The 20,160-nt window shown below is 36.7% G+C and overlaps 1 protein-coding gene across 2 annotated transcripts in view; it reads left to right on the top strand.

Moving 5' to 3' along the window:
* ARHGAP10 (Rho GTPase activating protein 10) overlaps positions 1-20,160 on the top strand; it is a 240,582-nt gene that overhangs the window by 193,005 nt on the left and 27,417 nt on the right. For both annotated transcript variants that reach the window (XM_039876000.1, XM_039875999.1), the window contains one exon: positions 6,587-6,737. In XM_039876000.1, the coding sequence (XP_039731934.1) occupies positions 6,587-6,737 (151 nt within the window). The remainder of the gene's footprint in view (positions 1-6,586; positions 6,738-20,160) is intronic.

Raw genomic sequence — 20,160 nt, 5'->3', positions numbered from 1 at the left:
TTGTAGACATGTGGGTTATGAAAGTCAACGGTACAGCTGTGTTTGGGCAAGTGTTTTCTTCTGACTTTGTGAAGTATATGCTGCAGTTCCCAAATATTTGCAGGTGCAAACTGATAAAACTGCATCTGGAGTGTTTCTAAAGATTTGCAAAACAGAAAACATTTTATAATTGAGGATATATATTCACACTATAAATGTAAAGAGTGATGCGGCTTTGGCTTAATCAGGAGAGGTTAGCCTTATGTGGAGTGGGGAGAAAATTATCTAGTGAGCATTTGAAAATTCTGTTAATACCATTCGGTCCCCAGTATTTTATCAGAGTTTGTTATTGTATTATTACTCCTCCTCTTTCTCTTTCTCCTCCTCCTCCTCCTCCTCATCCTCCTACTACCTCCTTCCCCAGTGGTCTTTGTTAAACATGAGAAAACCCAGGGCAATAAGATTGCATCCACAGTTAATGCCAGTGAAAAGGCCCATGGTTTGAGGTAGGTAGTTCTGGGGAAGATTCCATTTTATAATATCTGGTTGATAAAAGTTGTCATTTAACGAAATGTTGACGTTAAAAATCTAAGTCAGTTATGTATTGTTCCATTTAGTGCATAGACTGCTACAGAAATCAATATGGTGTACTCCATTTGGGAAAGGAGTCTGAAAATGTCCCCTGAAATTAAAGCTAAAAGTTTAGAAGTAAAAAAAAAAAGAGTGAACTCTATGAATTTGGAATTTGATAAATTCCAAAAAGTATACTTTTTGCTTTTCTTTTTTTCAGCCGTTAACAAAAATCAAAGTTGTTTTTCAAAAAGCTCATGGTAAGTCAGAGCCATAATCAGAGCTTTAACCTGCGGGATGGATGGCTACTGGACTGGGAATGTTTCCTTCCCCCTTCTCACTCTCTCCTGTGGCATAATGGAAAGGGCCTCGTGCTGGCAGGTAGCAGGAGGACTCCGAACAAGACCCTATAACATGCTTCAATGTCAGCCTAACAGATTTTTGTGTTGTGGCTTGTATCAGATAATGCATATGAAAGCGCTCCGAGGAATTTCAACTATTGAGCAAAATCTCTCCTAATGAGAAAGTACATACATAAAGGATAAGCCTGTTGGAGAGAATCAGAGCCAGCAAGATGGGAAATAGCAGTTGGCATTGAGCTTTGGTCTGGGAGTAAAGCTTGAGTCTGCAACTAACTAGTGGAATGAATCTGAGCAAATCTTTACCATAGGGGCCTCAGTTTGTTCAACTGTGAAATAAAGGGTTTGGCCCGAGTGATAACTAGGATACTTTTCAGCTCTGAGACTCTTAGTGTTCATTAACTAGAACAAACATGAAGCCTTAGAATACTTCCAGCATCAAGCCTGAACCCAACCAGTATCTCACTGTCAGTCAGTCCCTATTGATTCTAGCTAAATTTTGTATGAAAGGCTCACATTTAGTCACGGGATAGTGCTGATTCAAGGACAGGCAGCTGGAAGGTTTTCAGGGTTCTCTACTGTTCACACAGGAGCTAGACTCTGCAGTTATGTTGTGGATGGAAGTTCAGGCGGTGGTAGAGCCAGCTTAGAGTCACACACCCCAGGGTGATGAGTGTTTGTCCCACACTCTGAAGCCGAAAGTAATATCTGGCCATTTTATAGTTACATATTTTAGAAAGAAGATTGGAAATATTTTTCATCCTTCCTTTCTATGTTAAAGGTTTACTAAAGGGGAGCGTGCATTGATTTCTAACTGTCTCCTGGTTTTCCCTGTTTATGCATAGATGTAGCTATGTGAAGTATGGCATCTCCAAAGAGTGTATAATGTGAATGGGACTTAACATGACTAGGTAACATTGGAGGCACGCGAGCATGATGACTCAGATGTGGAATCAGGAAATCTGGGTTCAAATCTTTGTAGGTCAAGCACTTGGCATAATGTAGGGCATATTGCCAGTACCCGGTTGTTGCAACTTATTACTCAAGATGAGAGGAAAATACAAGCATAGTGGTAGTCTTATCAGCGAACTCTTATGTAAAACACCTATTTAAAAAATAATTACTTTTAACCATATTATTAATTCAGCTGAGTGAAATGCTGCAGATTTGAGTTGGGTACTAAAGCACAATTTCCAGAAGCCATCCTTATTTTCTGTTACCTGCAAAGTATTTCTGGCAGAATTGGCCTCATATTCTCCATATGTCGCCCCTGGCAGCAGAGCATGAAGGACTTGGGGAGGGTTTTCTATGTGTGGCTCAGTCTCATGGGCATTAACATTGACTTTGTTGAGTCTGAGGCATCTGTGACTCTGAACAGTAGTGCCAGACTTCTGTTTGTGCTAGCACTCTGAGGAGACCTGCATAAGCGCCTCCTTACCTGACACGCCTACGTGTGGAGTTTTGTTTTTTGTCATTGGATTGTCTGGTTTGAGTTTTTCTTATGTTGTAAATATGAAGGTGCAGTGGAGAAATTTTCTACACTGAAAAAAGAAAAAAAACAAAAACAAGTTTTGAGTAGACTTGATCTCTTGATTCTTAGTATTGCTTAAGAAGGGTTTATCCTGTCTAGAACAAAGGTAACGTGAGATGTGATGCTCAGGAAGTTCAGGGAGTCAAAGGTTTTGGAAAGAGATCTGAGCGATGGAGGCATTTGCATCTACGAAGTGGTTCTAGAATTGGAAAATCAGTGTTATAGTTAAGGGCAACATGCTTCTTAGTTATATAGAACAAGAAAGGCTAACTTTTATCTTCTAAAATGAAATTGCCAAAAAGCAGGTCACAGTTTTAAAGCAAATAGTTTATTGTTTCCTCTTCTAAATTTAAAAAGAATATTCTTTTAAATCATTTCTGGGGTTTCAGAGAGAACCACGAGAGCATAGCTTTGACGCGTAGAAAGAAAAAGCTTAGAACAGAGGCTGGTGCAGCCAAAGACAGACGCTTGAAACATCTAGGCAGACAGTACAGTGACGGTGAGTCTGAATGGATATTCTCCAGTTTTACTCTTTCTAAATGGAAATGGAACAGTAGTTGGTGATTTTCCCTAAGAATTAAATTTTGTTTCTTTTATAAACTGGCATCAGGGAATTTGGATTCAGAGTTGAGAGTTCAGATACCAACTCTACCATTTTCAGACTGGGCTAATTATTTAATCGTCGAGTTTTTCTCATTTTAAAATGTGGGAGCAATAGTTACCACAAAGGTCGTTGAGGACATTAAAGTGTTTCAGAGAAAACCTACTACCTAGTAGGTGTTATTAGAATTTAAATGTATTCAATAAAATAGGAAGTATTTTAAAACTAAAATTTCAGTGTTGAAGTGCAGAAATAAATATAAAAAACTGTCGTGTGATTCTCGGTGACTTGAGAATTTTGCAAAGGTGCTCTTTGGTCGCTTCTCTTCAGCCCATTGCTTGATGAACTTTTTCCACAAACTCTTTAGAGTAACAACCTTAATACTGAATTTGAGGAATATTCAAGACCTCAGCAAATTAGTACCTTCTCAAAATGGTGGTCGAATAGAGTAATGAGGGTCTGCATCCATGTCTTTATTTACTGGATGTGATCATATCACAGATGGCAGTGGCTACCATATATTTCTGGTCACTGTGTGCCAAGTGCTGTATTAAACACTTTATAAGCATTATCTCATTTAATCCCTGAAATAATATGGTATATAGATATTATTATACAGCTCTCATTACACAGCTGAAAAAAACAAGGCACACACTAATAGTATGTCTAAGCTTCCACAGCTGGGAAGACTGAAAAGCCATGATAGTGCCTTCTCAAGTTAGCGTCCATGCTTCAGTGTCACCTAATCTGGATGACAGGTTAGCTCTGGGAAATGCTGACATAACATAGAGTTTGTTGAGGAAGTGGTTGGTCTTTAGAATCTTTGAAATATTTTATACCTAATTAGGACTTAAGAAAGGTCCAAGTAATTGATTGCGTATCCAGTGCCTGTTTCGCTGAAATAATTTCTCTGGTGTTTTGATTAGGATTTTGATCCGTCTAAGACAGGCATAGAATGCTGTGGAATGACTGAGTGTTTTTCAGCCCTGGCTACACAAAAGAATCACCTGGAGAGTTTCAAAATGCAAACCAAAGAAAAACAACACCACCTTCAAAAACCAGCACCCACCCCTAGATATCGTTTTTTTTACTCCAGTTTTGAGATATAATTAACATGTAACATTATGTTAGTTTTAGGTGCACAACACAATTATTTGATAAAAGTGTATATATAGACATATCTATATATACAGAAATGATCACCACAGTGAGTTTAGTTCAAAGTTATCACCTCATATTTTTTTTCTTGTGATGAGAACTTCTAAGATCTATTCTCTTGGCAACTTTTAAACATAAAATACAGTACTGTGAACTATAGTCACCATGCTGTAACTTATTTATCTTAGAACCGGAAGAAATTTGTACTTTTAGATCACCTTTGCCCATTTCCCCTTTCCCTCCTCCCCCTGCCTCTGACCACCACCAATCTGTTCTGTTTTATGAGTTTGCTTTTATGAGTCTGATCTCACATGTCCATTCGAGATCATAAAGGTTAGTCTTTCTCTGACTTATTTCACTTAGCATAGTGCTCTCAGGGTTCATCCATGTCGTGGTGTGCGGCAGGATTTGTAAGTCTTCTGGAGACTCTGGAGGCCTAGCCCTGGGGTAGTAGAGTCCCACGGATCCTGTTTTGCTCGGTAATCTTCCTGGAAGTTGGGACCACCCCTGTGCCTCACTCCTCACTCGCTTGCCCACCCCGTCACCCTGAGGTGGCGGTGGTGACCGTGGAGGAGAAGGAGCCGTTGTCAGCACTGAACGATTAGAGTCAACGTGATCTTCCAGGAAGGTCTGCTCGGAAGGTGATCCGCTGTGCCACCCACCGGTGCCGCTTCTTGGGGTTTAACTTTCCCCTGCTTATGCGGCTTTGGGTGCATTGGCTCTGTGTATTTTTGGTTTCCTATTCTAGTAATATTCCAGAGGCATTTGCCATGTTTGTACAGATCAAACATAAGTTGAGGAGCATTCCAAATGTTGGTCACACGTAGGTGCTGTTTCGTTTTAACGGAATTAAGAGTTTTCCCATCTGCTCTTCTCTCCATCATTGTCATCCTGTTCTCAACCTGACTCCTGTCCTGTTCTCACCACCCCGCAACCTTTCATGTGATCAGTGACAGACGGCAACAAATCCAGCTGTGGACAGTGATTTTGACGACAGCGGATATATTTAAGGCAGATAAGTAGTTTGCTATTTGCCAGAATACCCTGTTGGAACACAGATTCTGTGGAAATATGGTGTTAGCAGGTTACCAGTTGGAGCACTAAATTAAGTTTTCACTAGCAAATATTTGTCCACAGTAATTTAAATCATTTTAAAAATTCTGTTTACACATGAGGGGGCAGTATGGTACTATACAGCAAATGCTCTGGTGAAATGTTTATTTTTATTGGCATATAATAGTTTTTAGGTGAGAACTTTTAGAATCTGTGAATATAACTCTGATACAGTTGTCTCTGTTAAACATGATAACACACATAAGATACCCTCACCTGCAGGTCCCATGCCTGTTTTAATTCAAATGCACAAATACAATAATTTTCTTGAAACAATGGAGCTTTCACGCAGTGCCTTTAATTGTTTTATGTTTATGGGTTATTTTGTTTGTTTGTTTAAGGCAAGTCGCCCTTTTTCCTATTTCTTGCTTCTACCTAAGGAACATCAGCTCTTTGGAGATGCTCTGTCTGTTAGGTTGATGTCTCTAAATATTTTATTTTATGACTTCATTGAAGGCTGAGGGGCCTCCAGTGTTCTAAGGGACAGGAAGCCTCTGAACTTAGGTCTTGGCAGCCATGGAAGGTCTATTATAAATCACCTCTGGATGATATACTTCCCTTTATGGCACACATTGCTTTTCCAAAAAGAAAAAAAAAATTGCTAAGCAAAGAATCAGCACATTTTAATGTTGTTATTGCTAATATATGAATGACACTGTAGATAATCAAGGTGCTAACATTCTGGGAGATTATTAAGAGAAGTTGGAGGGTATTAAGTAAATCGATAAAATTTACAAAACATTTTATGAAGAATGTATGCGGGAATCTGTAAGGTAATTTCATAAGCACAAGCTATTTTTAAACATGTAGAAAATATTTGCAGTCATAAGTTTTTGTTTGTGTAAAAAAATCGAGACCAGCTTTTTGGCATAAATATAACCCTGTGTGAAATTTAACAGGATATTTGTTTTTAATGTTTTATCCTGGCTACTTCTTTTGTGGATGAAGAGCTGTGGTATTGTCTACATGTGGTAAAGATAATTATACTTGTTTAGTTTGGGAATGAATTTATTTTGAAACATAATGATTTGATGTTGCTTTAATTTTAATAAGAAATTTAATTTTAATTTAATTTTAATGATACTGTATTTTGAAATTTTCTGTTAAAAATAAAAGATTCATGACCAATACCCCAAATTTGAAGGAATGGATTTTTGGCTCCAGCCTATTTTGAATGAACTCCAAATCAAATGTTGTTTGATGTTGGTTTATTGTTGGAATACATAGGTTTTCTGTTCAGGGGAAACAATTAATGTTCTTATGCTTTGATGGCAGATTTTTAGGACACTGCCTGATGCCACATTCCCTGAGCCAGTCTCCTTGTCAGCATCACCCCCACATGCTCCACCAAGGCAATCGAAGAGACCAGGCCAGCGAATCAAGAGACCTGTGGCTGTATATAATCTTTGTCTTGAGCCGGAAGATGGTAAGATGTCCATTATATTTTTATTCTTGACAGCATGTTGAGAATATAGTATATCATATGACCCCAGGGCAAGCCATGGCTTTCCATCCTTTGTATTTTAATTTCTCTTCCCCTTACGATGATAATTTTTGAGGTTAACAGCTAGGATAAAGGTTTCTTGTCAGAGAGAGAATACAAGTTTCAGTTTTGTGTTTGTCTTTGTTATGCATGGTTCCTTTTATTTTTTTAAAAGCTTAAATTTCTTTTTTAGGAGACTTGTGTGGCCTCCTGTGAGGTTACATAACCCTGAGACAAATGCAAGGGGAACAAAAATTAAAGCAGATCTTTCATGAGAGGAGCAGACAGAGGCCGATGTTAAATGCATCTAGATTAAAGACAACTGTTCCCCGTTGCTCTGGGGTTTATGGCTTCTGCAGCTTACTTGCCCTGTTTCTCACAAGGCAGGTATCTCATCATAAGGCGGGGTGGCAGATTGACCTGCATTTGGGGGCCAGGCTGAGAGGACTGAGCTTCAGTGGGACTCTGGCAAAGAGAAGTTCTCATGTCCCAGCTAATTGCTGTCATGTGACCATGATGTTGCCTAGTTTTCAAAGAGAGCCTGAAAATTTGAATTTTAAACACTGATCTCTACAGCACAAGACAGTGAGCCATGTAGAGGCCACTGATTGCTGATTTTAACCATGTGGTTATTGGTGTGGAGAATAAGATGGTCACGGTCTCAAAAACCTGCATTTTCAGTCTGCATGTCTAAAATTCTAACTGTTGTGGGACTTCACCACAGCTGAGAACATTTTCTGAATTTGAAATTAGTCTTAATTTTTCTTCCTCTTCTCATCTTTGTTTTGTATCTTTCATTATTCTTTCAAGCTACTGAGGTTATGTTGGTTTGGAAGTATGGGATGATTGTCAAAGGGAGGAAGGGAATGAATGAAAATAGAAGCAAATAAAATACCTTCATCACAAGCAGCTATATACTCAGATGTCCAGGTAGTTAATATCCAAAGATCCAGGCCAGCAAGTGACTACTCTCTTTAACTCAACTGCCTGGGAGGTGTCTGCAGAAGGACTCGGAAGGCTTCCTGTGATAATACTGGGGGCTAAGACATTCTGATGTTCTTTTAAATTGTTTAAGACACATGCAGCAAATGGTAGTTTTACAGTCACATCCTTGTTTTCCAGAGGAGAGGCATGAATCATTAAAATCAACTTGTAATTTCAGAGTTTCCTTTTTGAATTTAGTTTCAGCGTCTGATCCCAGCTAACCTTTTTATTCTCTCTCTTCACTTTCACTGTCTCTCAGTAGAGCTGCTAATAAGGAGTAAAACTGACTAGCTCGAATTGCACCTTTCCTTACATCTCACTTGTCCTCAGGTGGAAGTGTTAATAAAGAGTGAAAGAGGGAAATGTTGCAAAGTAAGAGGGGAAAAAAATCGTGAAGACATAGAATAATACCTACATTGGCTCAAAACTGACCTGACTGTATTTCATAAAGGAAATGACCAAAGAAGGACCTTTGTTCTTAGAATTACATCTACTTTTTTGGTATTTTTAGGAATCGAATCATAATATCCAGTCACATGTGCACAGCATATTAATCTTTTGATCATTAGGTTGCTAAGTGATTATAAGTGGGCTAGAAGCTACTGAAGTGGTATTCAGCATATCTTTTATGGGAGTACTTAAAATGGTATGCAGTTGTAGTTTTCTTAATTTTTAGGTCATATAGTAATTCTTAAAAATTGAATATAAGAGAATAGAAAAAGATTGTCAGATAGTTGACTGACCTTGTTAGTCTTTGTTAATCATTTATATGATGTTTCATTCTCTATTTTGTATTTTATAACTTTAATCCTTCTTGATTGTAACCTTGGATTTTTTTTTGTTTTTGCTTTTTTTTTTTGGTGGGTCGGGGGAAGTTGCCAGGAAAGCCCATGATTTTGTCCATGGAGTGATTTTATTTTATTTTATCTTAGAGATCATAAGATAAATTTAAATCTATTATGTATCCCTCACAACCCTCCATTATTTGTAGTAAGCTTTAGTGAAACTTAAGTGTGTGAAGAAGAATTATTTCAGAGAGAACAAAATAGGGATATATTTTACATATTCTAAAAAAAGAGGGGAGGAATAAATGAAGAGAGTGGTGTATATGCTTTTGAATGAAAGCCTAAAGGGAAAGAATACTAAAAAAATTTGTTATTGAATATCACTTAACATATTGAAAACTCTACCCATTTTTAAAATAACTTACTCTTATCACTAGGACTTAAATTTTTTTTTTCTGTAGCCTGAGTCATCTAATTGTCAACTCTATTTGAAAATTTCAAAAAAAGTTAATCTTTCATTGTATTTTTTTTCCATAGTAGAGCCACTTCCCTTGTCTGTCTAGTTTTGTTTAAGGTATACATTTTAGCCAACTTTGGTTGATTATTTTTCAGTTGTTTTAGTTTATATGAGTCTGATAGAAAATTTAAATGCAGATATGTTCCCCTCCCCACCTCTGAACCCCAATTTACTCACTATAATGTAAGTTAAATTTGACTTAATGAAATCAGTACAAATAATATTTATTTGGAAGCTAAGTAGATTATCTGCTAAGATTCAGGGTACTAGCATGGGTGACTGGAGATTCTGGCCCTATGATAATTTGGTCACAGATTTGATATTTATTTGAGTGAAGTGGTTTGTGGTATGTTATTTCATCTTCTTCCTTGAATGGGGTATGAAACTGATGTACCAAACAGCCAACCCTAGAAAACACTCAGTTGGTTTAAGTTTAATATCAGGCACATCAAAAAGTCATCATTAGCAAAGACTCAGCAAGCCTGAAGCATGAGCCTGGAAGCAGAGAATCCCAGCTGGCATGAAATAGGGGAGAAACTCAGCCATTAGACCTGTGATTTTTATTACGTTTATATAACCCCGCCACACCCTCAATTGAGATGACTAGTTTAAAGACATTTAGTATCTTTACTTTGATAAAGACTTTAATTGGCTTTATCACATTTAGCCATACTGCATACACGTGCTTGTTATTTTTCTTTGTAATATATGATTAAATAATATTAAACTTATCATTTACAAAAGATTTAAAATTCTAGTTCCTTGCTTAAGGATATTTTTTGATGATTATTACGAACTGAAATGGATATGGTATCTAGCTAGATTTCTTTAAATAGAGCAGCTGTTAAATCTTTACTGAAATCCTTGTATTTCATTATTTTGTAGAAGCCATATTGTTCATTTTCATGTAGCATTTAATAATCTCAAAACTTCAAAGCTGAGCAGATTTGGCCAAGTCAAGTATTGCAAAGTAGCAAATATTAGGATAGACTGCTAAGTGCTAAAAAGAACAGGAAAAATAAAAGGTTTGCATGCATTTCATTCTCAAGTTATCGTTGTGTTTTAATTTCTGTAGAGTTCATAGTAAACTCTAAAAATGTTGAGTGCATGTTGTATCATTGTTTTCTCCTGCCCACTCCAAATTTATGTCCTTCCTACTTCTATGAAAGGGGAGACTTATGTGTTTGTTGTAATTTCTCCAAATACAAGGTAAGGTCATGGGGCAATGTGAGATATATTTTTTGTCAGTTTTCACTGAAGGCAGAAGAAAAAATTTTAAAGAAGGTCTGGGGAGAGAGAGAATATTATCATCTGAATTTTGACTAAGCTCTCTTTTTTTTTTATGCTAGCTCTAATTTTAAACAGAATTAGTCACAAGACTAGTTTTTATTTGTATCTTCTTGAGTGATTAGGTATTCCTTGCCTATCTTTTTTTTTTTTGTACGTAATAGAGCAGTTTATTTAGGCAACTTAAAAAAATATGATTTATAGCAAGTGGAAAACAATCATTTTGTAAGCCAACTGGCAGGGTTTGATATTATTTTAGAGTGGGTCTTCCTTGTTTATCGTTGGGTTGGCAGTTTCACACTTGGATCTCAGATGTGCTAACGGCAGCACATTTTGATGAACGTGTTTGTAGTTCCGCGTTGTTGGTAGCTGGCATGACGAGGGTGCAGAGCCTTATAAGCAAAGAAGTGAAAATATAACTGTTGAAGGGGAGATAGATAAGCAAGGAAATATGATCATTTTCCTTCTACCCTAAGGAAGAGCATATCCTGATATGGATCACTTTCTAAATCCAGAGTGGGACAGATCTGTCTGTAGGAATCAGAAAGGCCATGGTAAAAGACTGGTTAAGTAATGTGGGCTTGAGCTGATGTTGGCTTGAGGAATGAAGAACAAAATGGATATCTGGGAGAGATGTTAAAGCAAGTCTTTTGGGCTTCTTAACTGACTGGTTGTGAAGGTCGAAGGCAAGTAATCAAAACAAATATAATCAGCCACATTTTAGACTCATAGGTAAATCTATACTTGTGGTTATGTCTTAGTTTTTGCCCTGAGGTTTGTTGGGTTTTTTTTGTTTGTTTGTTTTTGTGTTTTTAATATTTAGATCACCTTTTTATCAAAAGAAAGGAAATGTCTCATTTCATTAATGTCCTCAATGCATATTGCTATACATAATTGATTTGGAAGCTGGCTTAGAAAAATATAGAAAATGTATAAAATATATTGGTATAAATAGCATATATTTAAAGTCAGTGGACAGAGAAATATTAAATAATTACTAAAATGTTATGTCTTCATAGAGAAAGAGAAGTCTCATAACCATGAACAATGTAAAGCTCTTTTTTTTTCGTACTTTCCCTCACAGACGCATGCCCTCGTTGATTCGTAGGCTTAGCGTAAAGGATGGGAGGAAACTACTATATGAAAAGATGCTCATTTCGGTAGAAGTCAAGGAAGAATAGCTGATAGTCATGGCACCTACGTACTTTCTAATCTCCATTTCCAAGAGAGTAGCTTTAGAAATCACCTTCATGAAAACATGCTTTTGTAAGTGAATTATAACTACCCTGTTTTTCCCAAAATGTTTATCAGGACACTTATGTACTATAAAACATTCGTTGACATGGTTTTTAGTGACATGTTCTATAGCTATTAATGTTTCCTTATAGACAATAAATATCTCATTAGCTTGACACAGAATCATAATCAACTCAAGTAACCGGGCATGAGCAAATCTTTGTCTTAACCTTAATAATTTTCTCTCAATTCTTATCTTTTTTTTTTTCCTTCATGGCACTTCATGAGTGGAGTCTGGATAAAAACTTCCTGAGTGCCAGTCTTCAGAGCAATGTTATGATTCCTTGACATGGAATTACTGTGTTGTGAAGTGAAACCTAAGACCAGGTTTGAATTAGTGACAGTATATGTAGACAGATTATTTCTTAACTCACTTTTACAGTGTTGAGATCAATGGGTCGGGAAAAGCAGCCAGAAATTTCAGGACTGGAATTGAATCGTGGCGTGCCCATACATCATGCAGGCTACCTCCCCTGCCCTGTCGTTTCCCCAGAAGCCTCGCTGAACCTCAGCCCCCCTAATGATAGTGACAAAGCACAGGCAACTTTTTATATGACTTCCTGTATAATCTTAACTCTGCTTCTGTGTGGGATGAACATTTCCCCCTTTCTCTAGAGGGGAGAAAAAAAATCCTTTAAAAAATACATGGCTGCTTCTGTGGTGAAAATAAGTTCATGGCAGGTAACTAGAATTTATAGAAGAGAGAAAAAAAAATCTTTAAAGCTTGTCTCCCTGTGGTGTGGGTTTTTTCTTCACTTCTAATAGCTTTTATTTTAATTTCTAGTTCTGAATTCAAGCAGCTGTCACTCTCTTTATAGCCCTCTTTGAAACTCTTACAGCGTAGGAGGTAGCTGGGCTGTCTAAGAAACATCTTTTCAAACCAACCAAAGTATTGTTTATCCTGAATGAAATAGAATTTTTAAGGCTGTCAAGAGTGACTGATTTGAAACATTTTCTTTGGTAGCCAGGAAGATGAGAACAAACATGGAGGGTCTTTCCGTTGGCCAAGTGACTTCTATCACCCAGGAAACTCTTATGGACTGTGATAAAAATTACCGTGGAATAAGGGTGCATTTGACAATTAATATAACAAAACAAACCCGTGGCCGGTTATTTTTATTTACTGAATCCTTGCCAGCCATAGAGAAAAGGAAAAGATGTGAGACTGAGTCACTATGAAGGATGCCCCTGTAACTACTTATCTCTAGTGGCCTTTGATAAGCTCTAGGTAGCAGCTTGGCAGCTTGGCGCTCTCTGAATGCTCATTCTGCTTTCCATGGCATTCCCATGTACCTTCTGAGCTGCATTTAGGAGTTCAGTGTCACCTTTGGATGAAAAAAAAAAATCTTCCAGCCAATTAAAATGAATTCTTGGGCTGACATTTTGCATGGAGTAGTAGTCTTTAAAATCAGCAGCATGATTTTTTGAGCTCGAAATATGATTATGGTCATGATTGTATTTTTTTTCTTTTGGTCAGAATAGAAATAGTGATTATTTAAGTCTCTACTGATTATTTTAGTTATTTTGAAGATACACTCTTTTTCTTAAAAATTTTAATACTAAATGCAAAACAGATTGCAAAATTTGGAGAGTAATAATACTGAACAGTTACATAAACCATATCGTAGGCCAGGTCCTTTTTTACCAATATTCATCAAAGTTAGGTAATCCTCATAACAATCCTCTAGGTATATTATTATCCTTGTTTTATAGCTTAGCTCAGGAAACGGGGGTACAGAGAAGGCCCATAAGTCACTCATCTCACAGCTGGTTAGCAACACAGCCAGGACTGAACCAGGCAGCTTGATGGCAGAGCCTGGGTTTCTAACCACCCTGCTCAAGTGCTACATACAAATGCCACAGCGAAGTCAGATGTCGCCTGTGCATTTCAAACAATGTGTTGATTTTTATTTGATTTTTTTTTTCAGAATATTCTTAGATTTTTCATTTTAAAAAGCGCCTAGTTTTGTTGTAAGGGAATCAGAATTATGGTCTTGATGAAGGAAAAGAAAGAGCCAGAGATGAGTATGGTTTTAAACCTTGGACTCAATGCACTGTGATAAAAACGGGCCTCCAGGAACAAAAAGGATGCTCACATTTATGGAAAGCTGGGATGGAAAACAATCATTTTAATTTCAATGACACATTTATTTTATGATTTTTGCAACCATTTGATTTTAGGTTAGTTGTTACCTGATGCTTTAACGAGAACACAAATCAGGAATTTGATAATGTCTGAATATGCTGGATTTTGCTGTGTTTCTTTTTTTTCTTCTCTCCTCCTTTCTTTTATTAAAACATTAAAAAAAAGAAAGAAAGAAAGAAAATACATTCCAGGGTTTAAAACACCAAAAAGTAGAAAATGATACAAAATGAAGTCTCCATTATTCCATCAAATGAGTTCCTGCACCCTAATGCATCTGAAAAAACAGATCTATGACCTCTAATGTTAATGGATTGGGCCATAGAAAAGTGCCATCTTTTAGTTTCAATGTTATCGAATACTGGCAATTTTTTTTTTTATTTAATAAACCGAAAATAGTAAAGTATCCAGAATTTCATACAGTTATATCTTTTCAGAGTTGAGATCCAGATTGGATTGATAACCAGTTTTTTAGTGGGGTTGTACTGTGCAAAACTGCTCTTTGTTTAAGTCATAAATGATGAAGTAGTAGTGGTTCGTGTGGGTCCACCTATAGTTTTGTATTTATCCTTCCACAGTTCTTTATGTACATATCAACAAATCTGAATATAAATCTTTATCCCCATGTGCACCCAAAAGCTAGCTGTGTACCTTACTTTAAAATTTTTACAGGTCAATATGAAGAGAGCTCCTCTCCTTTTTCACTGATGTATAGTGTTCCACGTGTTCTGTTGTGGGCATGGCTTTCCTAAAGGGGCCTTGTGTTCCATAGCCAAACACAAGAAGATGGCGTAAGTCCCTTACTGACCACACACAGATGTCTAGCCTTCCAATGACAAAAATGTTTCCCTAGGAATAATACACAGAGTGCTTTTGAATGAATAAAGCAAGTTATAAAACAGTATTTTCAGACTAACCTTAGTTCTAAAGGAAAAATTATGTAAATAGATGTATAAGCATAGAAGTAATTTTGGAATTATATTAATCATTTATGACAATGATTATCCTTAAGGGGTGAGAGTGTGATGATTTTCTTTTTTCTGCTTATCTGTATTTCTTACTTTTTCCTGTAAAGTATTCCTCGTTTTACACACATATACAGATATACACAAACATACAAGATATATACACATATATGTATTTAAGTTACAAAATTTCGGCTTAATGCTGATGCGAGCCGTGCTCGGTACTTGGTGTGTGGAGTATAAGTTTAAGATTTTGAAGTAGAAAGAAGGGTAAGAAGTCCCTCTAGTATGAGTTGACCTGGAGAGACTTCATTGACACCACAGAGAACGGGTAGCTCCTGCTGCTTAGTGATTTCCTGTTAGATCTTATGTATCTTTTACCTTCTACTTGAGCTACTCTCTCTGAGTCATATTTTCCTAGAATTTTGGGGACCGTTATCACTGGAAATACTTAGCAGCAAAGAGTTTTATGGAATGGTAAAACTATTTGTGGTAATGTTTGGATTTCAACCAAAATGGATTTAAATCTCTGTCCTCTTCCTGATGACTTACATAATCTCGGCAAATTCTCCTTTAAGCCTCATGAGTTTGGAGCAATAAAATTTCACGTGGTTTTTTTCCAAGAATGAATGAGCTAATGTCTGTAAACCACCCAATGTGTAGTATTTACTTCAAAATTTTAGCTTATATTTTCTTGACGGCCTGTTGTATGAAGTAGAAGGCTTGAAATATACTTTCATAGAAAATAAAACTTAATATTTTATTTTTGGTTATTTCTGTCCAGAGTAATACCTAGGCTCATTGGTTGCTGGCATCTTAATCTGGCAATTGATAATCATTAACATTCTATATGTGAGAAAAATAGTGGGGGAAGAAGACAGGTCAATAGCGTCCAGTAGCCCTCATCATCTCAGCTGGGCTGGAGTTTGTGTTCTGTGCACCGTGCTCTAAATTTTCTGAGCTGTCATCGTGTCAGCCTTCCTCAGAAGTTTATGGAAGATAGTATCTGATTACTTTTTTGATTTCCAATCATAGAAGTACATGGTTGTTATATTTTTTGTTCGTTTATGTGGGCTGAAATCTCAGTCTGTAAATAATGCCTCAGGACTGTGATTATGATATAAAAATGCTCTACTTTATAGAGTAAAGCAATTTGCTTTGACTTCTATTGACATTGCAGCTGAACTGGTCTTATTCATTTTATAATTGAATCGCTACTGACTTCGATCGACTTTTGCAAGTCGTAGAGGTGGTTCTGTGGTTGTTACCTAATGCTCATCAGCTGCTGCTCTAACATTCTTGTCAGCGTCTGTTTTATGTCATGCGATTATAACACAGCTGATTCCCTCATCAGCTTTTCCTAGCATACACTTTAGGCATATCTTTTCCTAGCATACACTTTTTGGGGCAAGCATAATGCTTAATCTTTAAATCTTTGGACAGTAGAAAATCTGCATAATTTTATGGCAATTTCATTACATCTTTTAATGCCTTAATGTGTCGTTTTAATTTATAGTTGAGGATTTGCCTCTTCTCTTATTTTTATTTTTATTTTTTTGTCGGAGGAGAGGGAGATGCAGTTTTGTTTTTGTAGTTTTTGGGATTGGGGATGGGCGGTTAGTCCACTAAGAGTGACATTTTCCTTTCCTAGTCACTATTTCTGCTAGAGAAATTTATTGCCTGAGTGAATTATTCTCATCCAGCCGCTGACTGTCACAGATCTGCATGTTATGTAGCTTCATTATGATTGGTTTTGTTTGATGAGGGCAAAATGGAATGAGAGGAACTGGGACATCTTGCCCCCTACCCAGCATGACATTGCTTTAACTTGCAGTGGAACTGAGAATTGGGGTAAGTGGGACTTGAGAGACCTTTTCTTTCGCTTGGCAGTGGTATAACCTGTCTCTCAGTGCAGCTCCCACTGCTGAGAAGCACAGTTAGCTTTCTTTCCTTAATGGGCAGTCGGCAGGGTTAGTTTCTTATATCCTCCACCCCCTTCTTCCCTAATATAAACTTTAGAGAAGATTTTCTGATCGTAGAATGTAGACTATTTTCTAACAGTAATCATTTACACCTACTACTCTATGGACAGTAAAGAATTCTCTTTGGTAGAGTTGGATCTGCTTTTTAAAGAAAGGTACCCAATTACATTAGCAGTTTTAAAGGTTCAATTTTAAAGTCAAATTTGAATTCTCTAACCTATCTTTATTGTTCTGATTGGTTTAAGTTAAGATAAGAACGTGTGTGTATGCGTACGTATGTACTCACGTTTCCAGTTAAGGAAAACTCATGTATAAGGAAATATGATGTTAATCTCCTGCCCTGTTTTGAGAAGGATACGAACAGATATCTGGCCTGAAAAATATATCACCTTTAATTTTTGTCTGTCTTTGAACTTTTTCTGTGGCGCTTACCTGTTTAATGCCACCACTTGATGGTGCCGCATAAAGCAAGTTATCACAGTTATTTGGCCATTTCAGTTCATGTAGACTAGAACAAGCAAGTTATCACAGTTATTTGGCCATTTCAGTTCATGTAGACTAGAACAAGGGAGTGCTGGCTTTTCTTTGACTGGTTAGGTGTCAGTTGGGTTTTGAATCTGACCAGTCCTCTTCTCAGCCATGCTGCTCACAGATTGCTCAGCTGTGTGCCAGTCATTCTGTTTGAAAACTGCAGCTTCTAGTTAGAGAAAGTCATAGAACTTTTCACATTTTTTTTCAACATCCAAGAAGTGGCCTACTTGGACGAGTCAGTCTTCGGTAGTCCAGCTAGATAAGACAGGCTGTTCTTGTTTGGGTGGGGTCATTTCCCATTTTCCTTAGTCTTGCAGTAAAGTTGAGTATGTGGTCACCCCAGTGTTTGTAAGTCAATAATTATGGGAATGCTAGTGCTAAGGACAAGATGCACAAATAGAATACTGGGCAAAACTGTAATCCTCCCTTTGGAGTAGTGAGTGGTGAGCTGTTCTGGAAGTCACACTCCCTTAGACAATTTCAGCCAGTAATTTGAAAGAAGCAAGTAGACATCATTAGGTACTTACAAGGCTTGGATAGGAAGGATGAGGCCGTGGACAACTAGAATGTCCTTGGATGTCCTTGTTAAAGAATTCCAGATGAGTTTTGTTTTCATCCAGAATGACAGATCTATGATACCTCATTTCTCATAAGTCAAGTAGTATACTTTGACTTATATTAACCACATTTCAGGGACTCGCGCTGCTTGATTCATGCTACTCTTCCCATAAACTTGATCATTAAAGAATGAATAGCTGTATCCTTTGATTTCCATCAGCCTTAAAATTCCACTGTTGTCCCTATCCCATCTATTATGTCAGCTTTCTGAAAATCGGTGGAGGTATGTTTTCTTTCTACTGTTTCATATATCTACAGCTTCTCACCAGCTCCTATATGGATTTATCTTTATACAGGTCACTTCCATATTTTTGTTCAGCATTACGTTTTATTTACAGTGTCAAGTGCAACAGCATATTGAGCTGAGGGGAGAGAAAATGTAAATACTGACTTATTCTAATTTGCACTAGTCAGTGCAGCAGTAAAAACTAGTTTTAACATGGTAAAGTATAGCAACTCAGACATTATTTTAGCAAAGTAGGAATTGTGAGAGTGTTTGAAACGAGTTTGGCAGTACTGTTCTTGATACTAGGCACCCCTCTCCTTGTTAATACAGTCTACGTCCTGGGTAGCATTTAGAGGGAACGCCACCATGGCTTGAAGGAGATTTTATTGATGTTATAATATCTGTCACCTGGTGCAAACTAGGGCAGCATGAATATTTCCTGCTTAGTTCAAAGGTTATGTTTTGAATAGGCTTATATCAGTTAGCAAAACAAACACATGAAACTTTCCTCCTCCCCTCCTCCTGCAGCATTTTATAATGCCCTCCTAGTCTCAAGTCTTTTATCAACTTCGTTCTCAGAGCTGTTGATCTTTCTCGTAGTATGACTTTTACCCAGAGAATGTTTATCCTTGAGGATACCCTTTCTCTCTTCTCCACCTCCAGAGTTCTCTTCAGCTTCAGATATTAGGCTTAAATTTTTGATGCTCTAGTCATCATTAGAGCAGACACACCAAATTGGGCAAAGAAGTTGAATTACTCTAAGCAGGACATTATTGGTTATTATTAGGCACTCCAATTTTAAAAGATAGAAAATGCTGTGGCAGGAGAATGAACCCAGGCACCAGGTGGGAGGGACATGGGGTGGGAGTTAACCAGAGCAATTTTTTGTTTACTCCCTGCTGTAAAAGAGTCCCCCTAATTTTAGTTGAAGCTACCCTCAAAGGTGAAACAGATGGTTTCGTTTTGAGATTTAGTTCTCTGTACTTAGGGTGAGTATTTAGTATGTCAAATTACTTTTTATCATCAGTTATCCACTGCGATTTGGGAGATTCCACCCCGCCCCCCCGCCCCGCCACAAAGTCTTACATACCAGTAGATAAGAAAAATATTAGTTAAGAATGTTAGCTTTTAACTTTATGAAATAGCCTCTGTATATTAATAATAGTATATAAGTAATCCCTGTTAACTGAATACACTAAAATTTTAAAAAAAGGATACCAAATATATTTTAGGAAATTTGATTTTATTGAAAGTTCACTCTGACCGAATTTAATTTCAGTATTCAAATGGTCATGATGACTTCTTTGACCATCAATATTTAGGAAAATTATCTTAATATGGCATAAAATGTTCTGAACCTTTTGTTTCCTTATAAATATTATTCTTTGGTATTTTGCGTTTTCAGAAATTTTGATATGAAATGTTTTCATTGACTTGTAAATCTTAATTTCCATTGTGATTCTCTTTTTAACCACACACTTGGTTTATCAACATATGGATATTATAACATCTACTTTTTGTTTATTAGGTTCTAAATATTTTGACCTGAAACTGTTTGGTCTGGTTAACATAATATTTATTCTTTGGAATTTTTTAAGACTTTAGTCTTTCTTCATAAATATTCTATGTGTCTTTGAAAAGAATATGTATCTTATGTTTATGGCACGGTGTGTGTATGTGTGTAAAATAGATCAGCTTTGTATTATTGATTACAGATATTCTTTTTTTCCCCCTGCATGATGCAGTATCTGAGAGGACTGCATTAAAATCTCCAATTAACAATTATTGATTTTTATGTTTTTCTTTATAATTCTATTTGTTCCTTGAGGCTGTATCATTAGGTGCTTTTCTCCTTATTCGATCATCTTGTCCTTATCTTAATATAAAATATCTATTTTTCATGCAGATTATTAAGATCATTATCTTTCTTTTGGTTCTTATTTGCTTAGTACTATTTTTCAATCTTTGTCTTGTTTTAAACATGTTTCTTGTAGTCAACATATTGTTGAATTTAAAATACACATTTGGAGAG

This window comes from Pteropus medius, unplaced genomic scaffold (assembly GCF_902729225.1).
Source record: "Pteropus medius unplaced genomic scaffold, Ma_sr-lr_union100, whole genome shotgun sequence".
Classification (NCBI taxonomy): Eukaryota; Metazoa; Chordata; class Mammalia; order Chiroptera; family Pteropodidae; genus Pteropus; species Pteropus medius.
Note: the sequence above shows the minus strand (reverse complement) of the source record. Positions and strands in the feature narration are given on the sequence as shown.